At 41.2% G+C, this 26,998-nt stretch overlaps 1 protein-coding gene across 1 annotated transcript in view; it reads right to left on the minus strand.

The window, feature by feature from the left end:
• The window catches only part of DCDC1 (doublecortin domain containing 1), a 405,509-nt gene that overhangs the window by 340,400 nt on the left and 38,111 nt on the right, over nucleotides 1-26,998 (minus strand). The window contains exons 4-5 of the mRNA XM_038764553.1: nucleotides 25,759-25,964; nucleotides 18,067-18,160 (exon numbers count right to left, since the gene is read on the minus strand). Coding sequence (XP_038620481.1) covers nucleotides 18,067-18,160; nucleotides 25,759-25,964 — 300 coding nt within the window. The remainder of the gene's footprint in view (nucleotides 1-18,066; nucleotides 18,161-25,758; nucleotides 25,965-26,998) is intronic.

Raw genomic sequence — 26,998 nt, forward strand, 5'->3', positions numbered from 1 at the left:
ATTACTAGTGGCCACCATGAAGGATGTATTTATATTGCGACACCCCCCATGTAAGACTCATAAGCTTTGTGAGCACACCTGAATAGTTCTGAAGTGTGCCTAACTAGCTGCACAGAGTGTCATGGTGTGCACTGATTGCCTTATCTTCTCATTTATCACAGATGAGTTGGAACCAACCTTGCTGAAATCTACTTGCATTGTCCTGATGAAATTGCAAGATCCATGTTGTTTCTGTATATAGCTTCATATTGAGGTGCTAAGCTGTACCCTAAAACATTATATGGGAAATTATGCATAAATATAATCACTCTCATAAGCAATTTTACACTAACCTTTTCATTTCCATTACATAAGTTACCAATCTCAGATAAACAAAACTGCTCAGTGTGACTGTTTAAAAACGAAGGAGAGAAATCAGAAGGAATTTTGAACATGGGCTCCTAGTAGTAGTCTTGGGAAAGTTTGAATCTTTTTATGTAAATCACTCAAAGATCTAGGAGGATTCTTATTTCTATGTGCATTTTACCAACAAGGGAAATGTAGAGAACATCAGGAAAAGATTCAAACATATGCATCCCGGGCATGTTTATACATCTGTTTACCCTGAATTAGCCTGCGGAGCAATTGCCAATGAAAAGTCAAATGGCAGCCAACTAGCATTTTTCAAGGTTTCATTTCATGTTTGAAATGGAAGAAATAAAACTAAGAAAATAAACTCAAGCAACCTGGGAATTTATGTGAATAAAATATCCTTTTCTTTTTTTTTTTTTTTACTTTTTATCCCTGCACATTTAGGAACCATAATCTCTTATTATATGTTCCCAGAACAACTGCAAAATGCATCCAGTAACTATATTGTTTCTGTACCTTCCAGATGAATACTAAAGAAGGAACTAAAGAAGATTTCATATACCAGGAAGAAAAAAAAATTCATCCCTTTGGTTATATCATATTTTGCATATTTTATGCAGAGAGGCCTAGCATGGTAATCTGGAAACTGAATTACAATTAGATTCAACTGAGCTGCTGAGCGGCAGAGTTATGCAAATGATATTAGCCTTGGTATTTTACTGAGTCTTTCCCTTAGTAAAGAAATAGTCCTATCCCTACTATGTAAGTGATCATTTCCACAACTGGTCATTTAAGGTTACTTAGAGACAGAATCCTTCATATCTAGGTATCACAATGGAAACCCACCGTTGAACAAAATCACAGAAAAAGTTAAAATTAAATTACCATTTTACAAATGTTCGGAACTTATCCGGTTTTTATGTGCTCCATTCATCTGGCCTGAAAACTAGATTCCAGAAATTCAACTATCCTTCACTTTTTAACTCCTTGGGAGTAAAACTTTAACACAAACTTTATCCCCAATCAATACAACAGTATTCCTGGTGATATAACTTACCAAAAATTTGGAACTCACAATTTACAAACATAATGTAAATCACTTTGTATTAGACATATTTTTCCACTCTTTTCCCGAATAAAATGACTAAAGTGCCCATTTCAAGTAGAAGTACTGTTCATTGAGAGGAAATGAGACTTTCCTGAATAAAATATGTAAATATTGCCTATTTATATATGGCTTTTCTCATGCTTAATTCACACTGAAGGGTTTGTTCTTATGTTTAAATCTGATCACCTTCAATAAGATAATCCTGGCATACCATGTAATGTATCTGTATTAGCCAATCTGACAATTGAGGTAGCTCTCAAGTTATTTGGATAGGATAAAGATTCACCACTCCAACAAATAATACTCTTTCCAGGACATCTTGCCTCCTTGGGGGTTTAAGTAAAATGTGTCAAAGAAAAATATAAGAACTAAAGAGGAATTTGAGAGAGTAGCGGAAAATAGCTCCCAAATCCAAAACCGTTATGTAATGAAGAAAACTATGGAAACAAGAAGTAGCAAAGCAAAGAAAGCAGCACATTCATGAGCAGATTTTATAAGGGGACTTCAGAACCCACTCTGCACTATTGAATAATCTGCTCAATATTCCAGAATCTCTCTGCTGGAAGCAGGGTGCTCTTTATACCCAAGAGAACACTCATAAAGGTTACTCTGAACTAGGATTAAGAAGGATCTTTCTTTTTGGAAAATGCAACCTTGGGCCTCTGATGATCCCTTTGGAATAGAAGACAAAATGCATTCGTTACAAACAATGAATTAGCTAAGGATGTGCAAAATTATAAGAAAATTATGAAGTAGTGTGAAAAGTGTATGCAAAATAACAAAATGTTTGATAGGAAGAAAATACAACAAACCAGAGTGCTGTCACTGAAGAAGGAGTGAGGGGAGTTAAATAAAGATATATATGCCCAAAACAGTGATCTTTCAGGGAGAAACCTAGGTTAAGTTTAAATGGTGCTAACAATTCACCTGACTTGCCAATTTCTTCAACCTGACCCCACACCTTTTCATCTTTCCAAGTATTTGAATTATTTTAAAACACAGATTAGCACATAGTCCTGTGTATGTTTTCTACCAGCTATAGAACAGCTCTAAACTCTTTTACAACCGGTCCTGATTTGCACTCTTCAATTATGAGGTGCTCTTTTCCTCTGGAAGGGTAATGATAAGTTGGTAACCATTTTCATCCTCCAAAAACTCTGGAGGGGCCTGATGGAAAAAGTCACAAGACCCAGGTTTGAATCCCAAGCGTTGTACCACTGGCCTGCAGTGTGACCTCACTTCTGTAAAATGGGACTAAGATACCTGCTATTTTCTAGACTAAAAGCTACACTAGACGATAAACTCCAGTCCATACTTCACTCTGCTGCCCAGATCACTTTTCTACACAAAAACATTCATACCATGTTTCCCCACTTCTTGAAAACTTCCAGTGGTTGTCCAATCACCTCCGCATCAGAGTTTTGTTTTGTTGTCCGTCTCCCTCTTCTAGACTGTGAGCCCATTGTTGGGTAGGAACTGTCTCTATATGTTGCCGACTTGTACTTCCCAAGTGCTTAGTACAGTGCTCTGCACACAGTAAGCTCTCAATATGATTGAATCAATGAAACAGAAATTCCTTACCATCAGCTTTAAAGAACTCAATTGCCCACCTCACCTCACTACTCTTATTAGAACCCAGACTATACACACTTAGCTCCTCTAATGACAAGCTTCTTGCTATACCTCAGTCTCATTTATAATAATAATAATAATAATGTTGGCATTTGTTAAGCGCTTACTACGTGCAAAGCACTGTTCTAAGCGCTGGGGGGGGATACAAGGTGATCAGGTTGTCCCACGTGGGGCTCACAGTCTTAATCCCCATTTTACAGATGAGGTACCTGAGGCTCAGAGAAGTGAAGTGACTTGCCCAGAGTCACACAGCTGACAAGTGGCGGAGCTGGAATTAGAACCCATGACCTCCGACTCCCAAGCCCAGGCTCTTTCCACCGAGCCACGCTGTGGTCGCAGTCCCTGTCCCACATGGGGTTCACAGTCTTAATTCCCATTTTACCTATGAGGTAACTGAGGCACGCGGAAGTGAAGTGACTTGCTTAAGGTCACACAGCAGACAAGTGGCAGAGCTGGGACTTGAGATGGGGGGTGTAGTGGGAGATGATGGTAGTGGATAAGGAAGTGGGATATTGCTAATGAATTCTAAAAGCCAATGATCGGTAGTTCCCATTTTATTTTGTTAGTATGTTTGGTTTTGTTCTCTGTCTCCCCCTTTTAGACTGTGAGCCCACTGTTGGGTAGGGACTGTCTCCACATTTGTTTTGCCACCAACCTCTTGCCCACGTCCTGCCGCGTCCTGCCTTTTTAAATCCGACGGACGGTTATTCTCCTCATCTTCAAAGCCTTATTGAAGGCACTCATCCTCCTAAAGGCCTTCCCTGACTAGGCCCTCCTTTCTGCTTCTCCCACTCCCTTCTGAGTCACCCTGGTTTGCTCCCTTTATTCACCGCCCCTCCCAGCCCCACAACACTGATGTACACATCTGCAATTTTATTCATATTAATGGCTGTCTCCCCCTTTAAACACTAAGTTCACTGTGGGCGGGGAATGTGCCTGTTATATGGTACTCACCCAAGCGCTTAGTACAGTGCTCTGCACACAGCAGGTGCTCAATAATTATGATTGACTGACTTGGGAGCAGGGAACACGTCTACCACCTTGTAGCGTGTTCTCCCAAGTGCTTAGCACTGTGCTCTGCACACAGTAAATGTTGAGTAAATACAATAAATTGACTGATTGCTTTCCCTCTCAGGCAGTGAATCACATGTGGAACAGAGACCGACTAACTTGGATCCATCCTTAGAACAGGGCTCAACACATAATAAGCACTTAACAAATACAATAATCAGAATAATAGCACTACCACTACCATTATCATTACCATGCTTCTAATGGTTAATCGAGGGCCTAGAAAGTCAAGAGTAAGACAAGTGGCGTTGGAGTAAAATGTGTCCCTAAAGTGAAATGGGTCCTGATAAACTTGCCTCAATGGTTTGGAAATGTGTCAGCCATGAAAGAAGATACGTTCTGCCACAAGCAACACAGAGACGTAATTACTTGAAGGTAAATTGGTGATATCCCAGAAACCACAAGGAGAAGGAGAAATCGATACTGGAAATCCAAAATGTGGCACTTTGTCCATTACATAGTGCTTAGAAATGCCTCCTTGTAGTTCACTGCACTTTTTTATGGGTGACCATTCTCCGATATTAAAGTTCTCTTAATACCGTTCAAGCCCTACTAAACTGTAAATTTAATTAAATATGATCACTCTAAATACCACCGCAGTTTTAGATATAAATATTAAATTAAAATCACAATTTTTTCCCTAAATCCCACTGATGTATATTGTTAAATAACTATTATAGTTTTCTCCAGCTGTGATTACGCTGGAATATTGGAAAAGAAGACCACTAGGAATATGTATTTTAGATATTAAAGGACTATGAGATCGGGTATGAAAATATTCCCGTAAATAGTTTTATAATTTAAATGGACACAACAGACCTTGAAGATGTCCCATAAAATTCAGGTGATAATGCAGTACTGAGTAACAATTAATGATTTAGGCAGAGTTGGGCACAGAAGCATGACAGATTGGCAATCTTTCATCAGGGGCCCAGCAGTAGGCAGTGAGTTTTATGTTGGCACCATGCTGGGAAAAGTGGAACATCATAATACCAAAGACTTGGGGAAGCCATGGGAGGGAAGGAAAGAAGGAAGCTCAGGGGGAAATTTTTTTAAGAATTTTTTTTTTTATCTTCTTAAATCGCACTCAAAAAATGAGTTACTTTTGGGTAGATTCTAAACTAACCTAGCCTGTAAGTTCTTTGAGGGCAGGTATCCCACCTACCAACTCTATTATATTTTACTTTCCCAAGCACATAGTGCTCAGCACAGAGTAAGCACTCAATAAATACCACTGATGGGTAATAATAATAATGATGAGCACTTAGTGCTCTGCACACAGTAAGCACTCAATAAATACGATTGATGATGATGATGATGGTGTTTGTTAAGCGCCTACTACGTGCAAAGCACTGTTCTAAGCGCTGGAAGGTGCACTACTGTCATAATAGAAGCAGCATGACCTAGTGGATAGAGTATGGGCCCGGGATTCAGAAGGTCCTGGGTTCTAATTCTGCCTCTGTTACTTATCTGCTGATGTGACCTTGGGTGAGTCACTTCACTTCTCTGTGTCTCCATTCCCTTATCTGTAAAATGGGGATTAAAACTGCGAGCTCCACGTGGGAGAAGGACTCCGTTCAACCTGATTTGCTTGTATCCACCCCAGCGCTTAGTACAGTGCCTGGCACATAGTAAGTGCTTAACAAATACCACAAATAATTAATTATTGAAAGGAGGCTGGTGGTAACAGCACAGTCATTACTGCCACAGGTCTTTCTGCCTAGCCTCTTCTAATTCCGTGTCATCACATCCACACTCTCATGGGACCAGACACAAACTGTAGTACAAAAATAATAGCCCTAATAACGTGAAATTAATTCTTTGGATCTAGATAGTGTTTTACTCCAAACTGCTCAAAATACATAGAGTAAAAATGCTGACTGGAAACCGAATTGTAAATCTATTCCCATTACAATAAGACTGCAAAAATTCCTAATTAATAATAATGGCAATTATTAAGCGCTTACTGTGTGCAAAGTTCTAAGTGCTGGAGAGGTTACAAGGTGATCAGGTTGTCCCATGTGGGGCTCACGGTCTTAATCCCCATTTTCCAGATGAGGTAACTGAGGCCGAGAGAAGTTAAGTGACTTGCCCAAGGTCACACAGCTGACAATTGGCGGAGCCGGGATCTGAACCCATGACCTTTGATTCCAAAGCCCGTGCTCTTTCCACTGAGCCACGCTGCTTCTCTTGATAAGGAACTATTCAGCTGTATAGCTGGAGCAAACATTCCATAAAGCTAAATATTTCTAAAGATTCTATATAGCACTGTTGGCAGAAATCCAGGCATCAGGCTGACTTAAGCCACTTTAAATCCTTCCTTACTAGATTAACTCTGACCTCTCATCCTCTCAGCAACACTGCTTCTCCTCCAGGAGGCCTTCCCAGACTGAGCCCCTTCCTTCCTCTCCCCCTCGTCCCCCTCTCCATCCCCCTCATCTTACCTCCTTCCCTTCCCCACAGCACCTGTATATACGTTTGTACATATTTATTACTCTATTTATTTTACTTGTACATACCTAATCTATTTATTTTATTTAGTTAATATGTTTGGTTTTGTTGTCTGTCTCCCCCTTCTAGACTGTGAGCCCACTGTTGGGTAGGGACTGGCTCTATATGTTGCCAACTTGTACTTCCCAAGCGCTTAGTACAGTGCTCTGCACACAGTAAGTGCTCAATAAATACGATTGATTGATTGATTGATTCTCCTTCCTCATTGGCACCAATGCCCACTGCCCCCCATTAACTACTCCAACCCTTTCAACTCCCTCCGATTCCTAATCTTTTTCAATGCTGATTTTCCCTATAGACTGAAGTTCCTTGTGGGCAGGGATTGTGTCTACCAAATCCACTGTATTATACTTTCTGGACTACTTCATACAGTGCTCTGCACACAGTGAGCACTCAATAAATACCAGGCTGATTGATTGCCTCCACCCCCTCTTCTCTTGCCAACTACTTTTTTGACAAAATCAAAACCATCAGGTACATGCTTCCCCAAGTGTCCCCCTCATCTTCCCTCACTTCCTTAGTCCAAGTGCTTAGTACATTGCTCAAACATTAAGAACAGTGCTTTGCACACAGAAAGTGCTCAATAATAATAATGTTGGTATTTGTTAAGCGCTTACTATGTGCAAAGCACTGCTCTAAGTGCTGGGAGGGGACTACAAGGTGATGAGGTTGTCCCAAGTGGGGCTCACAGTCTAAATCCCCATTTTACAGATGAGGGAACTGAGGCACAGAGAAGTTAAGTGACTTGCCCAAGGTCACAAAGCAGACATGTGGGGGAGGAGGTATTCGAACCCATGACCTCTGACTCCTAAGCCCGCACTCTTTCCACTGAGCCACGCTGCTTCTCAATAAATATCATTGATTGATTCCTCTTACTCCCACTTCCATCCCTTGACCCTCCACTGCCACTCAAATGGAAATCTCCCACTGCTTCCAAATTCTACTCCCTCCACTTTGCCTCCAAACCCAACCCTTCTCACCTTCTTAAACATTTAAACACTTGTGCCTATTCTTATCCCCTCTCTGATGATCATTTCACCAGCGCTCACTCTCACATGGATCTTTCCTTTCTGCTTTAAAATATGTTCATCTCCCTTTATCCTAGAAAAGTCTTCTCGGGAACCCCCCCTCCAGTTATCACCCCCTTTCCCTCCTCCTATTCCTGTCCTTATTCCTCATATGGGTTGTATACGCCCGCTGCCTCCACTTCCTCTTCTCCAAGTCCCTCTTAACACTCTTCAATACAGTTTTCAGCCCTTTCGCTCCACTGACACTGCTCTCCAAGGGTACCAAAGACCTTCACCTTGCTGAGTTTAATGGATTTTTCTCGATCCTAATTCTCCTCGGTCCTTGGCTGTTTTCGACACTATCGACTATGCTCTTCTCCTGGAAACACTACCGGATCTTGTTCTTATTAGCAGAGTTCTCTACTGGTTCTCCTCTTTCGATCCTTCTCAGGCTCTTTCACTGGCTTTTTGTCTTCTTCCCCTCCACTAGTTGTAGGTGCTTTTCAAGGCTCTACTTTCAGTATCCTTCTCTTGACAATCTTCATTCACTCCATCTGCTTCTTAGCATCAACAGACACCTCTATATGGACGATTTCCAAATCAATCTTCCTAGCCCCAACCTCTCTCCTTCGGTGCATTTCCACATCTCCTCCTGCCTCCAAGATATCTCTACTTGGATTTCCCATAGGCATATTGAGCTGAATATGTCATCATCATCATCATCAATCGTATTTATTGAGCGCTTACTATGTGCAGAGCACTGTACTAAGCGCTTGGGAAGTACAAATTGGCAACATATAGAGACAGTCCCTACCCAACAGTGGCAGAAAAAATCTTCCCTCCCAAATCTTCTCCTCCAACTAAATTCATCATGGCAGTTGACGATGCTTCTCAACCCTGAAAGCTTCAACCTTGGAATAAATGAATCAATGGTATTTACTGAGCACTTATGTGCAGAGCATTGTATTAAGTGCTTGGAAGAGTACAACAAAATTAGCAGATACATTCCCTGCCCATAATGAGCTTACACTTTAAAGACTAGCTTAGAGTCTAGAAAATCATCCTTGACTCCTTTTTTTTAATGGTATTTGTTAAGCACTTTCTATGTGCCAGGTACTGAATGAAGCAATGGATAGGCACAGGTTAATCAGGTCAGACACAGTCCATGTCCCGCATGATACTCATAGCTTTAATCCCCACTTCACAGATGAGGTAACTGAGGTACAGAAAAGTGACTTGCCCAAGGACACATGGCAGACAAGTGGCAGAGGCAGGATTAGAACCCACATCTTCTGACTCCCAGGACTGTGCTCTTTCTATCTCCATATTCACATATCACCATATCCTGCCTGTTTTTCTTCCACAGCATTTCCAGGATCTACCCCTTCCTCTCAATCCAGACAGCCACCACACTGGTCCTGAAACTTTCCGCACCCTGGATTGATTACATCACGTCTCCTCCAAGAGGTCTTCCCTGATTAATTTTTACTCCTTTCAGGTAATACCTCCCATTCGCCACCTCTGCACTTTGTTCCTCCTGGCACTTGTTATGCTTGTTAAGCACTGTACTAAACACTGGGATAGATATAAGACATTGGATCGGACCCAGTACTTATTCCATATCGGGCTCACAATTTAAGTGGCAGGGAAACCTGCTACTGAATTCCCACTTTTCAGATGAGGAAACTGGAGCCCAGATAAATTAAGTAACTTGCCTGACGTCTCACAGCAGGCAAGAAGCAGAGCTGGGATTAGAACCCAAGTCCTCTGACACCCAGGCCTGTGCTCTTTCTACTAGGCAACGTTGCTTCTTATAATTTTGTAATCTCACAATTGCAATTAGTTGTAATTTAATCACAATGAAATCTTATTTATGATTCTATTACTACAGCACTTACGTACATATATTACAAAACCCATTAGCTAAGAACTAACTCAAGTTCATATCCTCCTTTCTCTTTTTTTCCAATCTCCAAATTATTATACTGTCTCCCCCACCCAAATGTAAGCCACTTGAGGGCAGGGACTATATCTACTAACTTTTTATTACTCCCAAGAGCTTAGTTAGTTGAGTGCTTTGCACAAGATATGTGCTCAGAAATAGTACTGATTGATTTCTCTGAAGAAAAACCTCAAAAATGACGAAGCAAACTAAAGAATGAAAGAGATTATTGAACTACTATAAAGGCTGTCCCTATGGAGGGCAAGCAAGACCATATATCTTGGGCCCCAATTCGTAGGGGATCCCATGCTTTTATGGCATTTGGTAAGTGCTTATTATGTTCCAGGCACTGTACTAAGGGCTGAGATACTTGATAATCAGGTTGGACACAAGCCATACCCGACATGGGGCTCCCAGTCTTAATACCCATTTTACAGATGAGGTAACTGAAGCCTAGACCATACTGCTTCTATTATTTGCCAGAGAACAAGACTCTGCAAATTTATCATTGCAAAGGGCAGAGAGGGAGTATGAGAGCAATTAGAAACCATGCCCGGTTAATGGATACATGTTAATACAAGATAGAAGATATAGAAGAAGCGTGGCTCAGTGGAAAGAGCCCGGGCTTGGGAGTCAGAGGTCATGGGTTCTAATCCCGGCCCCGCCACTTATCAGCTGTGTGACTTTGGGCAAGTCACTTCACTTCTCTGGGCCTCAGTTACCTCATCTGTAAAATGGGGATTAAGACCGTGAGCCCCATGTGGGACAACCTGATCACCTTGTATCCCTCCCAGCGCTTAGAACAGTGCTTGGCACACAGTAAGCACTTAACAAACAGCAAAATTATTAAAATTATTATTAGGTTAATCAGGTCAAACAGAGTCCCTGTCCCGCATGAGCCTCACAATCTACGTAGGAGGGAGAACAGGTTGATTACCCATTTTACAATTGAGGAAACCGAGGCACAGAGAAGTCAACCGACTTGCCCAAGGTCACACAGCAAGCAAGTGTCGGAGCTGGGATTAGAACCCAAGTCCTCTGACTTCCAGGTCGGTCAGTGTTCTTACCACTAGGCAACACTGTTTCCCTAATTTACAGCCAAAGGAGGTGCTTGCCTGCATTTGAAATAAAGCCAATATTGGCTTTGAAATCAACCTTCAAAACAGTGCCAACTTGTACTTCCCAAGCGCTTAGTACAGTGCTCTGCACACAGTAAGCGCTCAATAAATACGATTGATGATGATGATGGTGGTTCAAAGGAGCCAGCCTTTCATCTGTCTATGTCAGGGATGCTACAAAACCCAACAGGAATCCAGGCTTATCATTCAGTTTTGTCTTTCAGGAATTCATTCATAATCTGAAGGAATCAAATGAATCCACTTTCCACCCTCTGATATTGCAATCATTATCAATAAACTTCTCTAATAATAATAATAATAATAATGGTATTTATTAAGCACTTACTATGTGCAAAACACTGTTCTAAGTACTGGGGTGGTTACAAGGTGATCAGGTTTACCCACAGCGGGCTCACAGTATTAATCCCCATTTTACAGTTGAGGTAACTGAGGCACAGAGAAGTTAAGTGACTTGCCCAAAGTCACACAGCTGACAACTGGCAGACCCAGGATTTGAACCCGGGTCTTTTAGACTGTGAGCCCACTGTTGGGTAGGGGCTGTCTCTATATGTTGCCAACTTGTACTTCCCAAGCGCTTACTGCAGTGCTCTGCACACAGTAAGCGCTCAATAAATACGATTGATGATGAACCCATGACCTCTGACTCCAAAGCCCGGGCTCTTTCCACTGAGCCACGCTGCTTCTCCAATAATTTTCCAACCATCATTTGTTTTAAGACATATTTAGCAGCCGAGGGCATCTCTTCTACCTCCTGGCAATAAGAAATTAAAACTTTTAGATGGTACTCCAAGTGCAACTGGACTTCCAAAGCCCGGGCTCTTTCCACTGAGCCACGCTGCTTCTCCAATAATTTTCCAACCATCATTTGTTTTAAGACATATTTAGCGGCCGAGGACATCTCTTCTACCTCCTGGCAATAAGAAATCAAAACTTTTAGATGGTACTCCAAGTGCAGCTGGACTTCCTACAGGAAATGCTTATCTAGAACCTTTTGGTGAGCAACAAAGGGACTTCTCTAAAGGAACCATGAAGGCTATTTCACACCCTGGAGATACAGCTTGGAGATGGCTCGTAAGTACATCACCTACTTCAGTGCCTGTCCTTTCCTGCATTTAATTTCAGGTGTATAGCTCTCGGTCCCAGAACAAGTAGCGTGTACTAATCAAACTGTGGTCTGCAGGGGAAGAGTGAATGATGGAGAGCAGGCAGTTTGTGATGCGGTTTAAATGGTGTCAGTGTATTTTTACTCAAACCAAACTAATCTAACAGCTGCTGTGTACTTTTGTTTACATGCTATATGTCAAATCCTATCGTCCCTAAGGTACTTAGGAGAGAAGCTTTAGCAGTCATTTTCTTAAATACCGATGCCTATCCAAATTTGGATTTTTCCACCATTGAACAGAATGACAAGCACACGATTGCTGTACTTAAAGCAATCTTTCACAGCTGCTTTGCGTTTCCAGTGATCCCATTAAACTGACGGCATATGCCTGTGGGGTCTACGGTGTTACAGTACGGCTGAACAAGATGCTGATTTGCACAATAAAATCGAATAGAACAAGGCATCACTTGAGGAAAACATTTCGTAGGTCACATTGTTTTTACCTGAGTACAATTTAATTTAGGCACTTGTGTCTCTGTGACCTTTACCGAGCACCTGGTTATTTTAATTGAGTATACGTGGGCGCACTTTGACACGCTGCGGTTAGTAAGCATGAAATCATATGAAGTCCCCTCAGTTTCTAAAATGCGGCATGAGTCATGTCTTTTCTTAAACTGAACGAAGGAGCTGTGCATTAAATATGCTGGCACATCTTCTGCTTGAGCAAGTGGACCGAAATGGTGTGAATTGTTAATGCCTTGCTGCTTTGGTTCACGGCTTGTGATTGATCATTTGTAACTATATCTACTCCTTGTTCCATGAAATCAAGTATGGAGTAATGGGTTCATCAGATTTTGGGGTTAAATTGAGAGTGAAGAGGGACTGTGTGTGGAAATAAGAGTTGCCATGTTCAGGGCTGGCCTTAGAACAGCATGGAATCTAAAGGCGATATTCAAAATCACTTCACTCATCATACGCTTACTGATTCTGAATAGGGTCCATTTGCAGGGGACATTTGGTAGTTTTCCAATACACTTTATGCCTCTTTCTACTTCCATCACCATCCCCTCCCATCCTCCTTCCCCAACAGCAGAGTAGCAGAACAGGTCAGTGTTCAAAGTTAATTTATTTAAATAACTTGATACGTAAACTAGAGAAAAGCTGGGAATTCAATTGGCCAATCTTTTTTTCCTATCAAGTAAAATACTATGGGTATCTTTGAATACCAGGCTGTTGTTTTGCCAATTCCTACCTCTTTATTTCTCAAATAACTGATATCCAGAGATGAAGTCACAAAAATCATACTTGCAACAAGTTAACGTGAAACGATTTTGCTATAAGCCAGAAAGAATTATCCACACTCACTACTGAAAGTGTGCTGAAAGTAGTACACAGTGGGGTTGTTACCCATTATCTTTTGTGCTTTTTTACATTATTGCCTGAGAGACCCAAAGTAAAAAAAAAACTCACAGCCAACAGAAGTGATGACTAGTGATGGTCTACTGAAATATCAGTGTGGTTTGATAACACGCATCTTGGTAGAGCTTCTTCTATTCTCCCTTTTAGACTGTGAGCCCACTGTTGGGTAGAGACTGTCTCTATATGTTGCCAACTTGCACTTCCCAAGCGCTTAGTACAGTGCTCTGCACACAGTAAGCGCTCAATAAATACGATTGATTGATTGATTGATATTAGTATCAAGGAGGTCTTCTATTTGGTGCCACCTAAAGCCTTAATTAATTTTTGACCTCATAGTAGGGGATTCTCATTTGATGATAAATACCAAAAAGTATTAGTTTGAAAGTATTCAAAAAGTAGGAATTTTTTTTTTATAAACTGGATGTGAATTAATGTGTGAATTCTCTTCAAAAATATTCTGCACCTCGTCTTATGATTTGTTGCCGGTTTCTGGGCTGGTGTGAAGAGGGTTAATATAGATCTGAGAAACTTAGTTGATCCTTTTAGCTCTTCCAACCATAAAATAATGATGATAATACCTGGCGGTTACTGAATTCAAAGGGCTATAGTGTAGAATCGCCAGCTGATGTTTAAGAGGGGCTTTGAGTTTCTCAGAAGTTACAAAGTGCTTTACAGTCATTTCTCCCCACATATATTTCATGTGTGACTTCACCACTATTTAAGGATTAGAGGACATTCTTTCCTCAATCAATCAATAGCACTTATTGAGGGCTGACCGTGTACAGAGCATTCCACTAAGCACTTGAGAGAGTACAATAAAATTACGAGACATGAATCCCACCCTCAAGGATTTTACACTCTAGCAGGAGAGACAGACGCTGAAGTCAACTACATGGGAAAGGAAGTAATATAGTACAAAGATATTTAAGTGCATGCCCTGGATATGATTTGCCCAAGTGCTTAGCTGGAGCAGAAATGTTGGTCAGATAGTGGGGGATATAGGGTGCAGGGTTCACAAAAAAGTGGAGAAGGATCCTGTATTTTTTTTTTTTTTTTACAAAACCCATCTGAGTATTGAACTTGACAATGGCTTACCAAGTGGCAGAGGACACAATACTGTCAGCTGCAGTTGAGACCTCAGATACATTCCATTCTGCGATAGGCTGCATATCTTCTACCCATTGTCTTGTACTATGTGCCACTGGGCATGGGGAGGGGTGGGGCAGCAGAGTGAGAGTGTGGATGATTAAGTGCCAACCATCATTACTTCTGCAAAAATAACTCTAGAGCAAGTCCTGCGGGTGGTGGACGTGTTTTTCACTTAACTATTGGTGTCTGAGCACTGGGCTAGAAAAGGTGCACTAAGGTATTTTCAGGGTTGACTGATTCCCTCTCAAAAACACTCACGCTCATGGGTGCAGTTTCACCAGCGGAGGAATTATCTTTGAACCAAAGGACAACATCGCCGCATCAAGGTGTGAAAATGCTCCGGTAAAATTTGGTTCAGACCTCTATTAGAACTAAGATCAGAGCACTGAAATGGAAGTGGGAAGCTTATTCTTGTGGTGCCTGGAAGCATGCCTTTCTGGGAGGCCATAAGTCCACATTTCCTAGAGGGTTCATCTGGAAATTAGTCTCCTTCAGCAAATGGGGAAGAGCTTTTAAATTTAGAACAGAGAATTCTTGCTCCCTCTCTTCGTGACTTTGATTCACACTTGGGTCAGACCTGTTCCACCTGATGATTTCTGAAAATATTCAGAATTTGTGCATATATAGAATTTTACTTTGGTGTTTTCAATAATTTGTGCATAGTTTGAAAGTAATTATCTGAGTATAAACATTTTTAATGGTGCTTCTTAAGTGCTTAGTATGTACCAGGAACAGTACTAAGCACTGGAGAAAATACAAGCTAATAATCAATCAATCGTATTTATTGAGCGCTTACTGTGTGCAGAGCACTGTACTAAGCACTTGGGAGGTACAAGTTGGCAACATAATAATAATAATAATAATAATAATAATAATAATAATAATAATAATGATGGCATGTTAAGCGCTTACTATGTGCCGAGCACTGTTCTAAACGCTGGGGTAGATACAAGGTAATCAGGTTGTCCCACGTGGGGCTCACAGTCTTAATCCCCATTTTACAGATGAGGGAACTGAGGATCAGAGAAGTCAACTGACTTGCCCAAAGTCACACAGCTGATCAGTGGCAGAGCCGGAATTAGAACCCACGACCTCTGATTCCCAAGCCGGGCCGGCTCCTTCCACTGAGCCACGTAGGTTGGGCACGGTCCCTGTCCCATGTGGAGCTCAGAGTCTTAATCCCCATTTTACAGATGAAATAACCGTGGCACAGTTAGTACAGTGCTGGGCACATAGTAAGTGCTTAACAAATACCATTAAAAAAGTACAATCAGAGGAAAAATATGCCAAATTCTTTGAACCCCCATCTTTGATCTCTTCCCATATATTCAATTATTAGTATTTATCAGTCAATGAGAAGCAGCATGGCCTAGTGGAAAGAACACAGGCCTGGGATTCAGAGGACTGGGTTCTAATCCCAGTTTTGCCACTTTTCTGCTGTGTGACCTTGTGTAAGTCACTTCACTTCTCTGTGTCTGTTACCTCATCTGTAAAATGGCAATTAAGACTGTGAGTCCCACTTGATCACCTTCTATCTACCCCAGTACTTAGAACAGACCTTGACTTACTATAGCCAAGTTACAGCAAATATCACTTTTTACAGCTCTGAATTTATACCCCCTTTCAGTTTTAAGACATCAGCTCTAACCATGGCAACTTCAGCCTCATAAAGTCCATATCACATCCCCCCTCCTCTCCCTCCTGTTCTATTTCCTGTTCCTCTTTCCCCTTCTGTTTTGGCCTTAGTGGATAGACCACAGACCTGTGAGTCAGAAGGAGCTGGGTTCTAATCCGGCTCCTCCACTTGTCTGCTGGGTGACCCTGGGCAAGTCACTTCACTTCTTTGTGCCTCAGTTACCTCATCTGCCGAATGGGGATTAAGGCTGTGAGCCCCATGTGGTACAGGGACTGTGTCCAGCCTGATTAGCTTGTATCTACCCAGTGCCTAGTACAGAGTCTGGCACATAATAAGTGCTTAACAAATACCATAATAGTATTTACTGGTCACTTACAGTGTGCATAGCACTGAATTAAGAGTATATAGTATAACAATTGGTAGACATTCCCTGCTCACAAGGTGCTTACAGTATAGAGGATTTAAGTAGAGGTGGCTTCATTCAGATTAGACATATCATCATCATCAATCGTATTTATTGAGCGCTTACTGTGTGCAGAGCACTGTACTAAGCGCTTGGGAAGTACAAGTTGGCAACATATATCTGTCAGATGGAGATACTCTGTGACAGAACAGAGATCCCCTCTGACAACGGATGGCCTCTGATCAGAGTGAGACTGACTTTGGCCAACTAAAGGCAAACTTTCCATCCCCCCACCCTCCTCATTTGAGTAGAGAACCCTGTTACAAGAAATGAAGGAAGTGACATAAATCTTTTTCTTCTCCTTTACCCCCATTCTTGTCAAAAAATGGAAAGTCGGGTTAAACTGCTGATTGGCTCTGAGATGGTATTTTGTCTACAATCAGTTGGCTTGACTACTGCTTAAACTGCCTTTCATGCACTGGATTCGAATGGTCAGAATTTGACCATCAGTCACTAGAAATTTAAAGATTCTTTATAAAAGTACTTTCTCATCCTCCAATCCCCTTTTTTATCCTTTTGCCAGCCCAGCCTCGTTACTATTTCCTATGTGTCCTGTTGTGCTAGTAGATCCTGCTCTCATGATTGTGCTGACACAAAATTACTTAACCTTTACTAGTCTCTATTCCTCCATTGAAGCTCTGGTTTTCTGAGGATTTTTTAATTTCATGGTATTTGTTAAGTGCTTATTATTTGTTAAACACTGTTCTAAGTGCTGGGGTAGATACAAATGAATCAGGTTGGACAAAGTCCCTGTCCCGCATAGGGCAATCAATCGTCAATCAATTACACTTATTAAGCGCTTACTGTGTGCAGAGCACTTTACTAAGCATTTGGGAGAGTGCAACATTACAATATAATAGATACATCCCTTGCCGCACATCGAGTTTATGGAGGGGGAAACAGACATTAATATAAATAAATTGTGGATATGTACGTAAGTGCTGCAAGGCAGGGATAAATAAAGGGAGAAAGTTAGGGTGACACAGAAGGGGATGGAAGAAAAGGAAAAGAGACCTTAATCAGTGAAGGCCTCTTGGAGAAGATGTGCCTTCAATAAGGCTTTGAAGGGAGTTGGAGAGTAATTATCTTTCAGAAATGAAGAGAGAGGGCATTCCGGGACAGAGGCAGCACGTAAGCGAGAGGTCGGTGGCTAGATACACAAGATTGAGGTACAGTGAATAGGTTGGCAGTCTAAGAAGGAGGGAGAACAGGAGAACTAAGGCACAGAGAAGTTAAGTGAGTTGCCCATGGCCATACAGCAATCATTTGGCAGAGCCAAACATGTGTCCTCTAACTCCCAGGCACATGTTCTTCCCACTAGGTCATGCTGATTGAGGTGTTTCCAGTGCCAACAAGTATTTTCTATTGAGCATCATACATTAATGTACATTAATGTTAAACACTGGATTGTTCGGGTTTCTTTAAGTATTATAGTATTTATAGGTTGAGAAAAAAATGTACCTGAAAAGGGTGTTACCAGAAAAATACATTTCAATTGTATTCTTGAAGACTGTCTTTAAAATCTTTGCAGCTTACCATTGTTCATATCTTCAATTCTTTCCCCACTCAAGTAATAAAGGTATTTAGCCGGTGAATTTAGATTCATCTTCACAGTGCAGGCATCCAAAAACTTGAAAGGAAAAAATAAAAGTTACAGTGCTCAACAGCAATTAGTTACGCCTATTCTAACCCAAATCATTAAATCTACAAATGTATTTTCCCAAATGTACAAGAAGCAAATTTCGATATAGTCTGACTATTATCACCTTAAAACCTTTCATTTACTAAAATAATATCTGCATGAATTATTATAGATAACTAAAAGAGAGAGAGTTCCTGGGTTCCAATCCCAGCTCCACCACTTGTCCGCTGTGTGACCTTAGTCAAGTCATTTAACTTCTCTCTTGCCTCAGTGACCTCATCTGTAAAATGGGGATTAAGACTGTGAGCCCTTTGTGGGACATAGACTGTGTCCAATCTGATCAGCTTGTATCTACTCCAGTGCTTAGCACAGTGCCTGGCACACAATGAGCACTTAAAAACCATAAAAAAAAGAAAATTGTTCTGGACACACGGACATATATGGGTTGTGCTTGCCTTTACACTTGGGTCAGTTCCTCGCTTTTTTTTTTAAATTTGCGCAGGCCCCAATAAGATTATTTAACCCTTTCAAGCTTCAATCATTTTAGGATAGAGGTATACATCCTATCTCTATTTATTTATTATTTATTTATATTAATGGTTGTCTCTCCCTCTAGACTGTAAGTTCACTGTGGGCAGGGGATGTGTCTGTATATTGTTATGATGTACTTTCCCAAGAACGTAGTACAACTCTCTGCACACAGTGAGCACGCAATAAATGACTGAATCATTCATTCATTCAATTGCATTTATTGAGTGCTTACTGTGTGCAAAGCACTGTACTAAGTACTTGGGAAGCACAAGTTGGCGACATATAGAGACGGTCCCTACCCAACAACGGGCTCACAGTCTAGAACGGGGAGACAGACAACAAAACAAAACATGTGGACAGGTGTCAAGTCATCAGAATAAACAGAATTAAAGCTAAATGCACATCGTTAACAAATTAAATAGAATAGTAAATATGTACAAGTAAAATAGAGTAATAAATCTGTACAAACATATATACAAGTTCTGTGGGGAGGGGAAGGAGGTAAGGCGGGGGGATGGGGAGGAGGAGGGGGAAAAGGAGGCTCAGGCTGGGAAGGCCTCTTGGAGGAGGTGAGCTCTTAGTAGGGCTTTGAAGGGAGGAAGAGAGCCAGCTTGGCGGATGTGGGGAGGGCGTGGCTCAGTGGAAAGAGCCCGGGCTTTGGAGTCAGAGGCCATGGGTTCAAATCCCAGCTCAGCCACTTGTCAGCTGTGTGACTTTGGGCAAGTCACTTCACTTCTCTGGGCCTCAGTCCCCTCATCTGTAAAATGGGGATGAAGACTGTGAGCCCCTCGTGGGACAACCTGATTACCTTGCATCTACCCCAGCGCTTAGAACAGTGCTTTGCACATAGTAAGCGCTTAACAAATACCAATATTATTATTATTCCAGGCCAGGGGGAGGACGTGGGCCGGGGGTCGACGGCGGGATGGGACTGATTGACTGACTGGCTAATATGGAGTGTTATGCCCTGTTATCCCTCTGTCTGCAGTTTGTTGAAAGGCATGCTAGCTTTTGTTACTCTAGCTTCTACCTCTGTATTCTCTACACTTGATAGTGTTTTGCCCAAGAAATACAATTTGGTGATGGCATTAGGTTCCGTTGTGCTGATTCAGCTTTATTTGCATCTTTTTGGGGGCTATCTGGGTTATCTGTATTAATGTCCGTCTCCCACCCGCCTACAATGAGGAAACATACCTACCGACTCTGTTGTATTGTTCTCTCCCAAGCACCTCGTACAGTGTTCTGCACACAGGAAGCGCTCAATAAATACCATTAATGATGGTATATCTTGCCTCCTTGCCAAATCCAAGGGCCTCCTCTCCATCTTAATCCTCCCTGACCTCAACACGGTGGACTACCCCCTTCTCCTGGAAATAGTATCCAACTTTGATTTCACTGACACTGTCCTTTCCTAGTTCTCATCCCATCTCTCTGGTGGCTTATTATCAATCTCTTTCCTCCTCTGCCTCCCACATCCTAACTGTGACAGTCCCTCAAGCCTCTGTTCTGAGTTCCCTTCTTTCCCTTCTATTTTCCATCCACACCCACTCCCTTGGAGAGCTCATTCCTTCTCAAGACTTCAACAACCATCTCTACGCAGATGATCCCAAATCTACATTTCCAGCTTTTATCTCGCCTTCTCTGCAGTCTGCTATTTCCTCCTGCCTTCAAGACATCTTTACTTGATGTGCCACTGACACCTCAAACTTAACAGGTCTAAAACAGAACTCTTTATCTTCCCACCCAAATCCTGTCCTCTCTCAATTTTCCCATCACTATACATACCCATAATTTATTTGTTTGTATTAATGTCTGTCTCTCCTTCTAGACTGTAAGCTCGCTATGGGCAGGGAATGTGTCTACTAACTCTGTTATACTGTCCTCTCCCAAGTGCTTAATACAGTGTTCTGCACACAGTAAGGGCTCAATAAACACAACTGATTGATTGAATCTCCTTTTCCATCACACTCTATCTTACACTCTGTTCCTCTCAAATTCACCTATTCACTGTGCCTCATTCTTATCTCTCTTTCTCATGCTCTCTCCTCTGCCTTGAACTTTCTTCCTCTTCATATATAATATACCATAGTGCTCTCCATTTTCAAAGCCCACCTGAAATCACATTTCCTCCAGGAGGTCTTTTTCGATTAATTTCTAATCTCCCCACCTCATGTTACCCAACTGCTATTTCAGGATTTATGAGCTTCCTAAGCACTTAATTACTCATAACCTCCCGTGGTACTTATATACATATCATATATATTCTTCTACTACTACCTCCTGTCAGTAATTTATTTTAGCATCTGTCTCCACTGCTAGATTGTATGTTCCTTACGAACATGGATTACGTCTACCAATTCTATGTAATCTCCCAAGCATTTCATGCAATGCTCTCCACACAGTCTATATGTGATAAATTCTATTTATGGATTGATTTACTATGGAGCTGAAAAGTCCCCTCCAATTCTAATATGGCCAGCTATAGTGTAATGAAGTAATCTTAGGACCTTGATAAATTTCACAGAGCAACTGAATTTTCTTAATAGTAGCCCTGGGCTCCATCCCAACTAATGGTGGTGGTATCCTATTTTTTTCTAAATGCTTAAAACAGTGCTCTGCACATAGCACACACTCAATACCACTGATTGATTGATTGATTCTCCTGAATCTGATGTATAGCAAAGACCACATCCACTGTGCTCAACTGTAGTTTGAAGTCGCACTGCAATTCTAGACACACACAGCTAATGAGCTCTTCAGAAAATTGATAGGAGGCTCTGGCTAGGACGTACCACCTAGATAGACCAGTGAGATTCCATGATGGGTTCTGAAGTCAGTTCTTTCCCTTCTCTTTTCGACTGTGACTGTGGTCTCTGAGCTGCGAGGAGCCCAAAATTCTGCTCATGCAAGCCCCAGTTCCCTACAGAGCATTGTTCGTTGCCTTTAGGTTGTCTTAGTGCTTTATTTCATCTCCCTTCATGCCCCCAGTTCCCTCGCCCCCATTTTTACTTTTAGGTTGTGAGCCTCCTGAGGGCCAAGGTCCATTTCTAATTCCCCTCTGAGTATTTTTTCCCAGTGCTAGGGACAGTACTCTGCCTACAATAAGCACTTACTACTCCTCCTCTTCCTCCATGTCCTCCCCCTCTCCTTCCTCCTCCTCCACCTCCTACTATTATTCAAAATGATTTAGGTTTTGCTCTCCTCGTGACCTCTATACAGCAAGTGAATTGGCTGAATTCAGCTGATTGCTCAGCCTATTTTAATTTTTTCCATAATTCTTCATAGTTATTAAGTTCAGGTGTCAATATATTCAAAACTGCATTTGAAGATAAAATTTAATCTGCTACATTTTCCTCACCTCTTTCTGCAAGCAATGTATTTACAACAACCTCAACGTACTAACTACGCATGACCTCCCCCATCTGAATCCATGTTGACTATACTTAAACTCTTTTCTTCCAGGTGTTCTCACTCCAAGTTCCTTAAAATAGTTGCCCAGATTTTTTTCCTAAAATTGATAGCTAAGGCACTGGGCTATAGTTACCCGATTTATCTCAGCTTCCTACAATAATGGAAGTCTGTTATCATTTTTACATCCCTATAAACCTCTTTAAACTTTACTGACATGACTTTTATGATATCAAGATGAATAAAATCTGATATGGATTCAAAGGTGTTTTTTCAAAGCTCCTTTACCACATCCAAGGCAGTTCTCTTTAAGTTATTCTCAAGCTACACTGAATACTAAAATGAGGCCCTTTTACATAAAATCATAGAGGTGCACCCATTCCCCGAAAATGCAGGGTGCATTCTTGTGAAACTCTGCTTTAGAAAATAGTGCTGTAGTATTGGAAGATATTTGATGCTGCAAGTATGATCATTTTTCTACAGAATTGTTCAGTACATATTTCCCCACTCGTCAAGAACTTCCAGTGGTTGCCCATCCACCTCCATATCAAACTCCTTACCGTTGGCTTTAAAATACTCAATCACCTTGCCCCTTTCTACCTTATCTCACTGATTTCCTACTACCACCAGTCCACATACTTCACTCCTCTAATGCCAACTTATTCACTGTACCTCGATCTCATCTATCTCTTCACTGATCACTTGCCCATGTCCTGCCTCTGGTCTGGAATGACAACCCTCTTCATAACCAACAGACGACCATTCTCTCCTCCTTCAAAGCCTTCTTAAAACTACATCTCCTCCAAGCGGTTTTCCCCAAGTCCCCAGTTCCTCTTCTCCCACTCCCTTCGGTGTGACCCTTGTACTCGAATTTGTGCCCTTTCTTCACTTCTCCCTCAGCCCCACGGGACTTCTGTACATATCTGTAATTGATTTAATGTGTCCATAAATTCATCAATAAGTTTGATGTGGGCAGGGAACATGTCTACCAACTCTGCCATATTGTTCTCTCCCAAGTGCTTAGGACAGTGCTCTGCACACAGTAAGCACTCAATAAATACAACTGATTGATTGATGGAAGTTGTTTCCTATCGCACCATGGCATCCTGGATCCCAAGAGACCGCCACTGTTGGATGAGCAGTCCTTAATTCTATAGTAGTAGTAGTAATAGCATTTAATAAATGCTTACTGGGTGCAGAATACCAATACCATTTTCCTCTAGACTGTGAGCTCACTGTGGGCAGAGAATGTGTCTGATGTTACTATTTGTTCTCTCCCAAGTGCTTAGTACATTGCTTTGCACCCAGTAAGTGCTCAATAAATTCAATTGAATGACTACTTACTATGTGCTGGGAAAAGAATATAGAGGTGGTAAGTAGACACAGCCCCTGGCCCCGACATGAAAATACACAGTCTAGCAGAAGTGAAAGACTTCTCTTCCCCATTAAATTTTAATTTCCTAGAAGAGGTTTATTTTGTTCCCTAAAAACTTGGAACACTGTTGTGGTCACAGTGACAGCTCAGTAAATACCGTTGATACAAATAATCCCCCTAGCATTCCTCAGTCTTCATGCTCCACAACACTTACTTACATTATAATAATAACACTTATTTCCCTACTCTAATTTATTGTCTGTCTCCTCTTGTAGACTTGTGGGCAGGGGTCGCATCTACCAACTCTGTTGCATTATGCTTCCCCAAGACCTCAGTACAGTGCTCTCTGCACACGGTAAGAACTCAATAAATTAGATTGATTAATTGATTTCACAACTGGCAGCCTAATGGAAAGGGCACAGCATCAGGAGTCAGAAGACTGAGTTCTAATCCCGGCTTTGAAACTTGCTTGCTGTTTGACCTCGGGCAAGTCACTTAACTTCTCTGTGCCTCAGTTTCTTCATCTGTAAAATGGGGATTGGATTTGTTTTCTCTCTCCATTAGACTGTGAGTCCTCTGTGGGATAGAGACTGTGTCTGACCTGATTATCTTGCATCTACCCCCAACTTACAACGGTGCAACTTGAACAAATACTACTATTAGCATTACTATTAACTGGAGGATTTCTGAAACTCTTTCAGTCGTACTTGGGCTACCCTGGTCTTTTCCTCGGATCAAGGTCAGGCCCAGTCAATGCCAGTTTCAGTGTAGTGGTAGTAGTGATTGCAAACTGGAAATTATTCTGGCCAAATACAAGTGGCTAAAAAAATTATATCGGAACACTGCTAGATGAAATCTATTTGGTGCACGGAACCAGAAGCCCCTTTGAAGTCAGTTTAGGATTACTTCTATTTTGGCCTATCTCTTTTTCAGTTTAGTTCCACCATGATCTCATGCACAAAATGGGGAGATGGGGGAATTTTAACGTTTGAGCTGATTAGGCGGAGTTCTGCATCAATCTAACATTTTCCGTGATATTTGTTATTAATAATAATAACTGTGGTATTTGTTAAGCGCTTACTATATGCCAGGCACCGTACTAAGTGCTGGGGTTGATACAAGCTAATTAGGTTGGACACGGTCCACATCTCACATGGGGTTCACAGTCTTCATCCCCCAGTTACAGATGAAGGACAGAGAAGTTGAGTGACTTGCTCAGGGTCAAACGGCAGAGAAGTGGCGGAATCGGGATTAGGAACCTGGTCCTCCTCACTCCCGGGCCCATGCTCTATCCACTGAGCCATGACGTTTTTCGACAGTAACATGGCTCTTGGGGATTTAGTCCTGAGAGCCCTATGGACTAAGCATGTACACAATTCTAAAGAAGTTCTGCAAAGAGCCAACTCAACCGGAAGGAAAACCCAACCTCACTTAACTTGCTTTTCACTATGCATGGTTCACTCAAGATCTTCAGCAAAACTGTGGTTAAGGGGAATAATAAAGTGGCCTTTTTAATTCCTGTTCAGTACTCTCACCAACTCCTTCATTAAACTTTTCCTATAAAACAAAATGTGAGTCTCTTTGCATTGTGGCTCAGGGGAAAGAGCCCGGGCTTTGGAGTCAGAGGTCATGGGTTCAAATCCCTGCTCTGCCAATTGTCAACTGTGTGACTTTGGGCAAGTCACTTCACTTCTCTGGGCCTCAGTTCCCTCATCTGTAAAATGGGGATTAAGACTGAGAGCCCCCCGTGGGACAACCTGATCACCTTGTAACCTCCCCAGAGCTTAGAACAGTGCTTTGCACATAGTAAGCGCTTAATAAATGCCATTATTATTATTAAGGAAAAATCATCATGACATAAGAAAAAGGCTTAAATTATTTGCACACTTGCATTTTCCATTTCCCCCAATCTGAAATAGTTTTTAGCTAAGAAATCAACTGGTATAATCATATATTTTCCCTTAGAAAAATTATTATCCAGGGAAGTTATTTTCTTTCTTCAATGAATATGATTATTTCTTAACATGTGGATTAGGAATTATTATAATAATAATGGTATTTGTTACGTGCTTACTATATGCCAAGCACTGTTCTAAGCGCTGGGGCAGATACAAGGTATTCAGGTTGCATCACATCTCTTTAAGACAATACTTCATCTTTTACAAATTCATTCCGTTTTGTTCCAGATCTGACAACTAAGAAATGTAACAAAAAACCGAACTTAGGGGTAGATTTCCTCAAAAGAAAATACTTCACTTCATTAAAAAATTACCTTTTCCAAAGAATCCTTCCCTATTGTCATCTCACACCCATTCTGACCCGTGCAATTCTTAAAAACCAAAATTCGGAACGAAGGCTTCTCAATAAGCGTCTTCATGTGACTGGAAAGCGCAGGTTTGGTTTTCCCTCGCTTGACATCAGGAGGAAACCTCAAGCCATTCATTGTCCAAGTTACTTGTTTCATCAACAGCAGATGGTCTAGAAGGAAAAATAAAATGTCAATATTTGGCTTCAAAAATAAAAATGGACAAATCACGTGGCCCCTCCCCCGGCACATTCATGAAATATACTGGCCAGCCTCCATTTAGGTTCTAGTAATCTGAAATGCCAGCACCAGCTTCTCACTAACCATGACATAAGCTGTAGCAAGCTGTCTACTCTGATAGCCTGCATAAATCATCATTCCTGAAGGGAACAGATGTTCAGGGTATGAAAGAGTAATACCACAATTTAGTCATAATTAAAATTCACCTTAGCATGCCTCTATCACTGATCAGAGCATCATTTAGCTTCTCACCTTTAAAAAAGCTTCACTTCACTTTACTTTGTGATACTCACTGATTCATTAACTTTTAAACTCTGTTAAGTGAAAATCAGTCTTTTCGCGGAAGCAGATTTTCTTTTTAATCATCACTGCTCTTATGCTTTCTCTTTTGATTAGGAGGATTACCTCAACATAGATTATGTTATATTAAACTGTAAACTCAGTGTACATATGATCTAAGAAAACAAATCCTTCTTAGAAAACATTCTCTAAAAATGAAGACTTGCTTTTTCAATAACAAGTTTAGTCTGATCCATAAATTTCCAAAACCGGGGGTAGGAACTAAAATGACAACATTCCTTTTAACAATAATGGAAATGGTGCATTCAAATCACTACGAACATCTTTTAAAATGTAGACCTGTGCATGCATACAGGAAAGAAAGGTATCAACTCATCAGGAGTTCCTCTTTAAAAGAGGTTTCAGTTTACAAATATTTTATTCAATAGCTATTAAATTTAGACATCCAATGTCTTCAGTTTAAATTTAAGTGTATTTAGATGGGAACTAGAGTTCTCGTCTGGATGTCCACTGAGTTAGGACGAATAAACTTAGAAGGATCTTTGTATACTGAAAGGCAAAACCTCCTCTAAAGTAACTACAGCGGAGAGGACAATAAACTTTAATTCATAAAATGTTCCTGTTATTGAGGTGTAGCATTTTTAAGTGGCTTCTATAGTCCATTACT

This window comes from Tachyglossus aculeatus, chromosome 22, assembly GCF_015852505.1.
Source record: "Tachyglossus aculeatus isolate mTacAcu1 chromosome 22, mTacAcu1.pri, whole genome shotgun sequence".
In the NCBI taxonomy this organism is placed as follows: domain Eukaryota; kingdom Metazoa; phylum Chordata; class Mammalia; order Monotremata; family Tachyglossidae; genus Tachyglossus; species Tachyglossus aculeatus.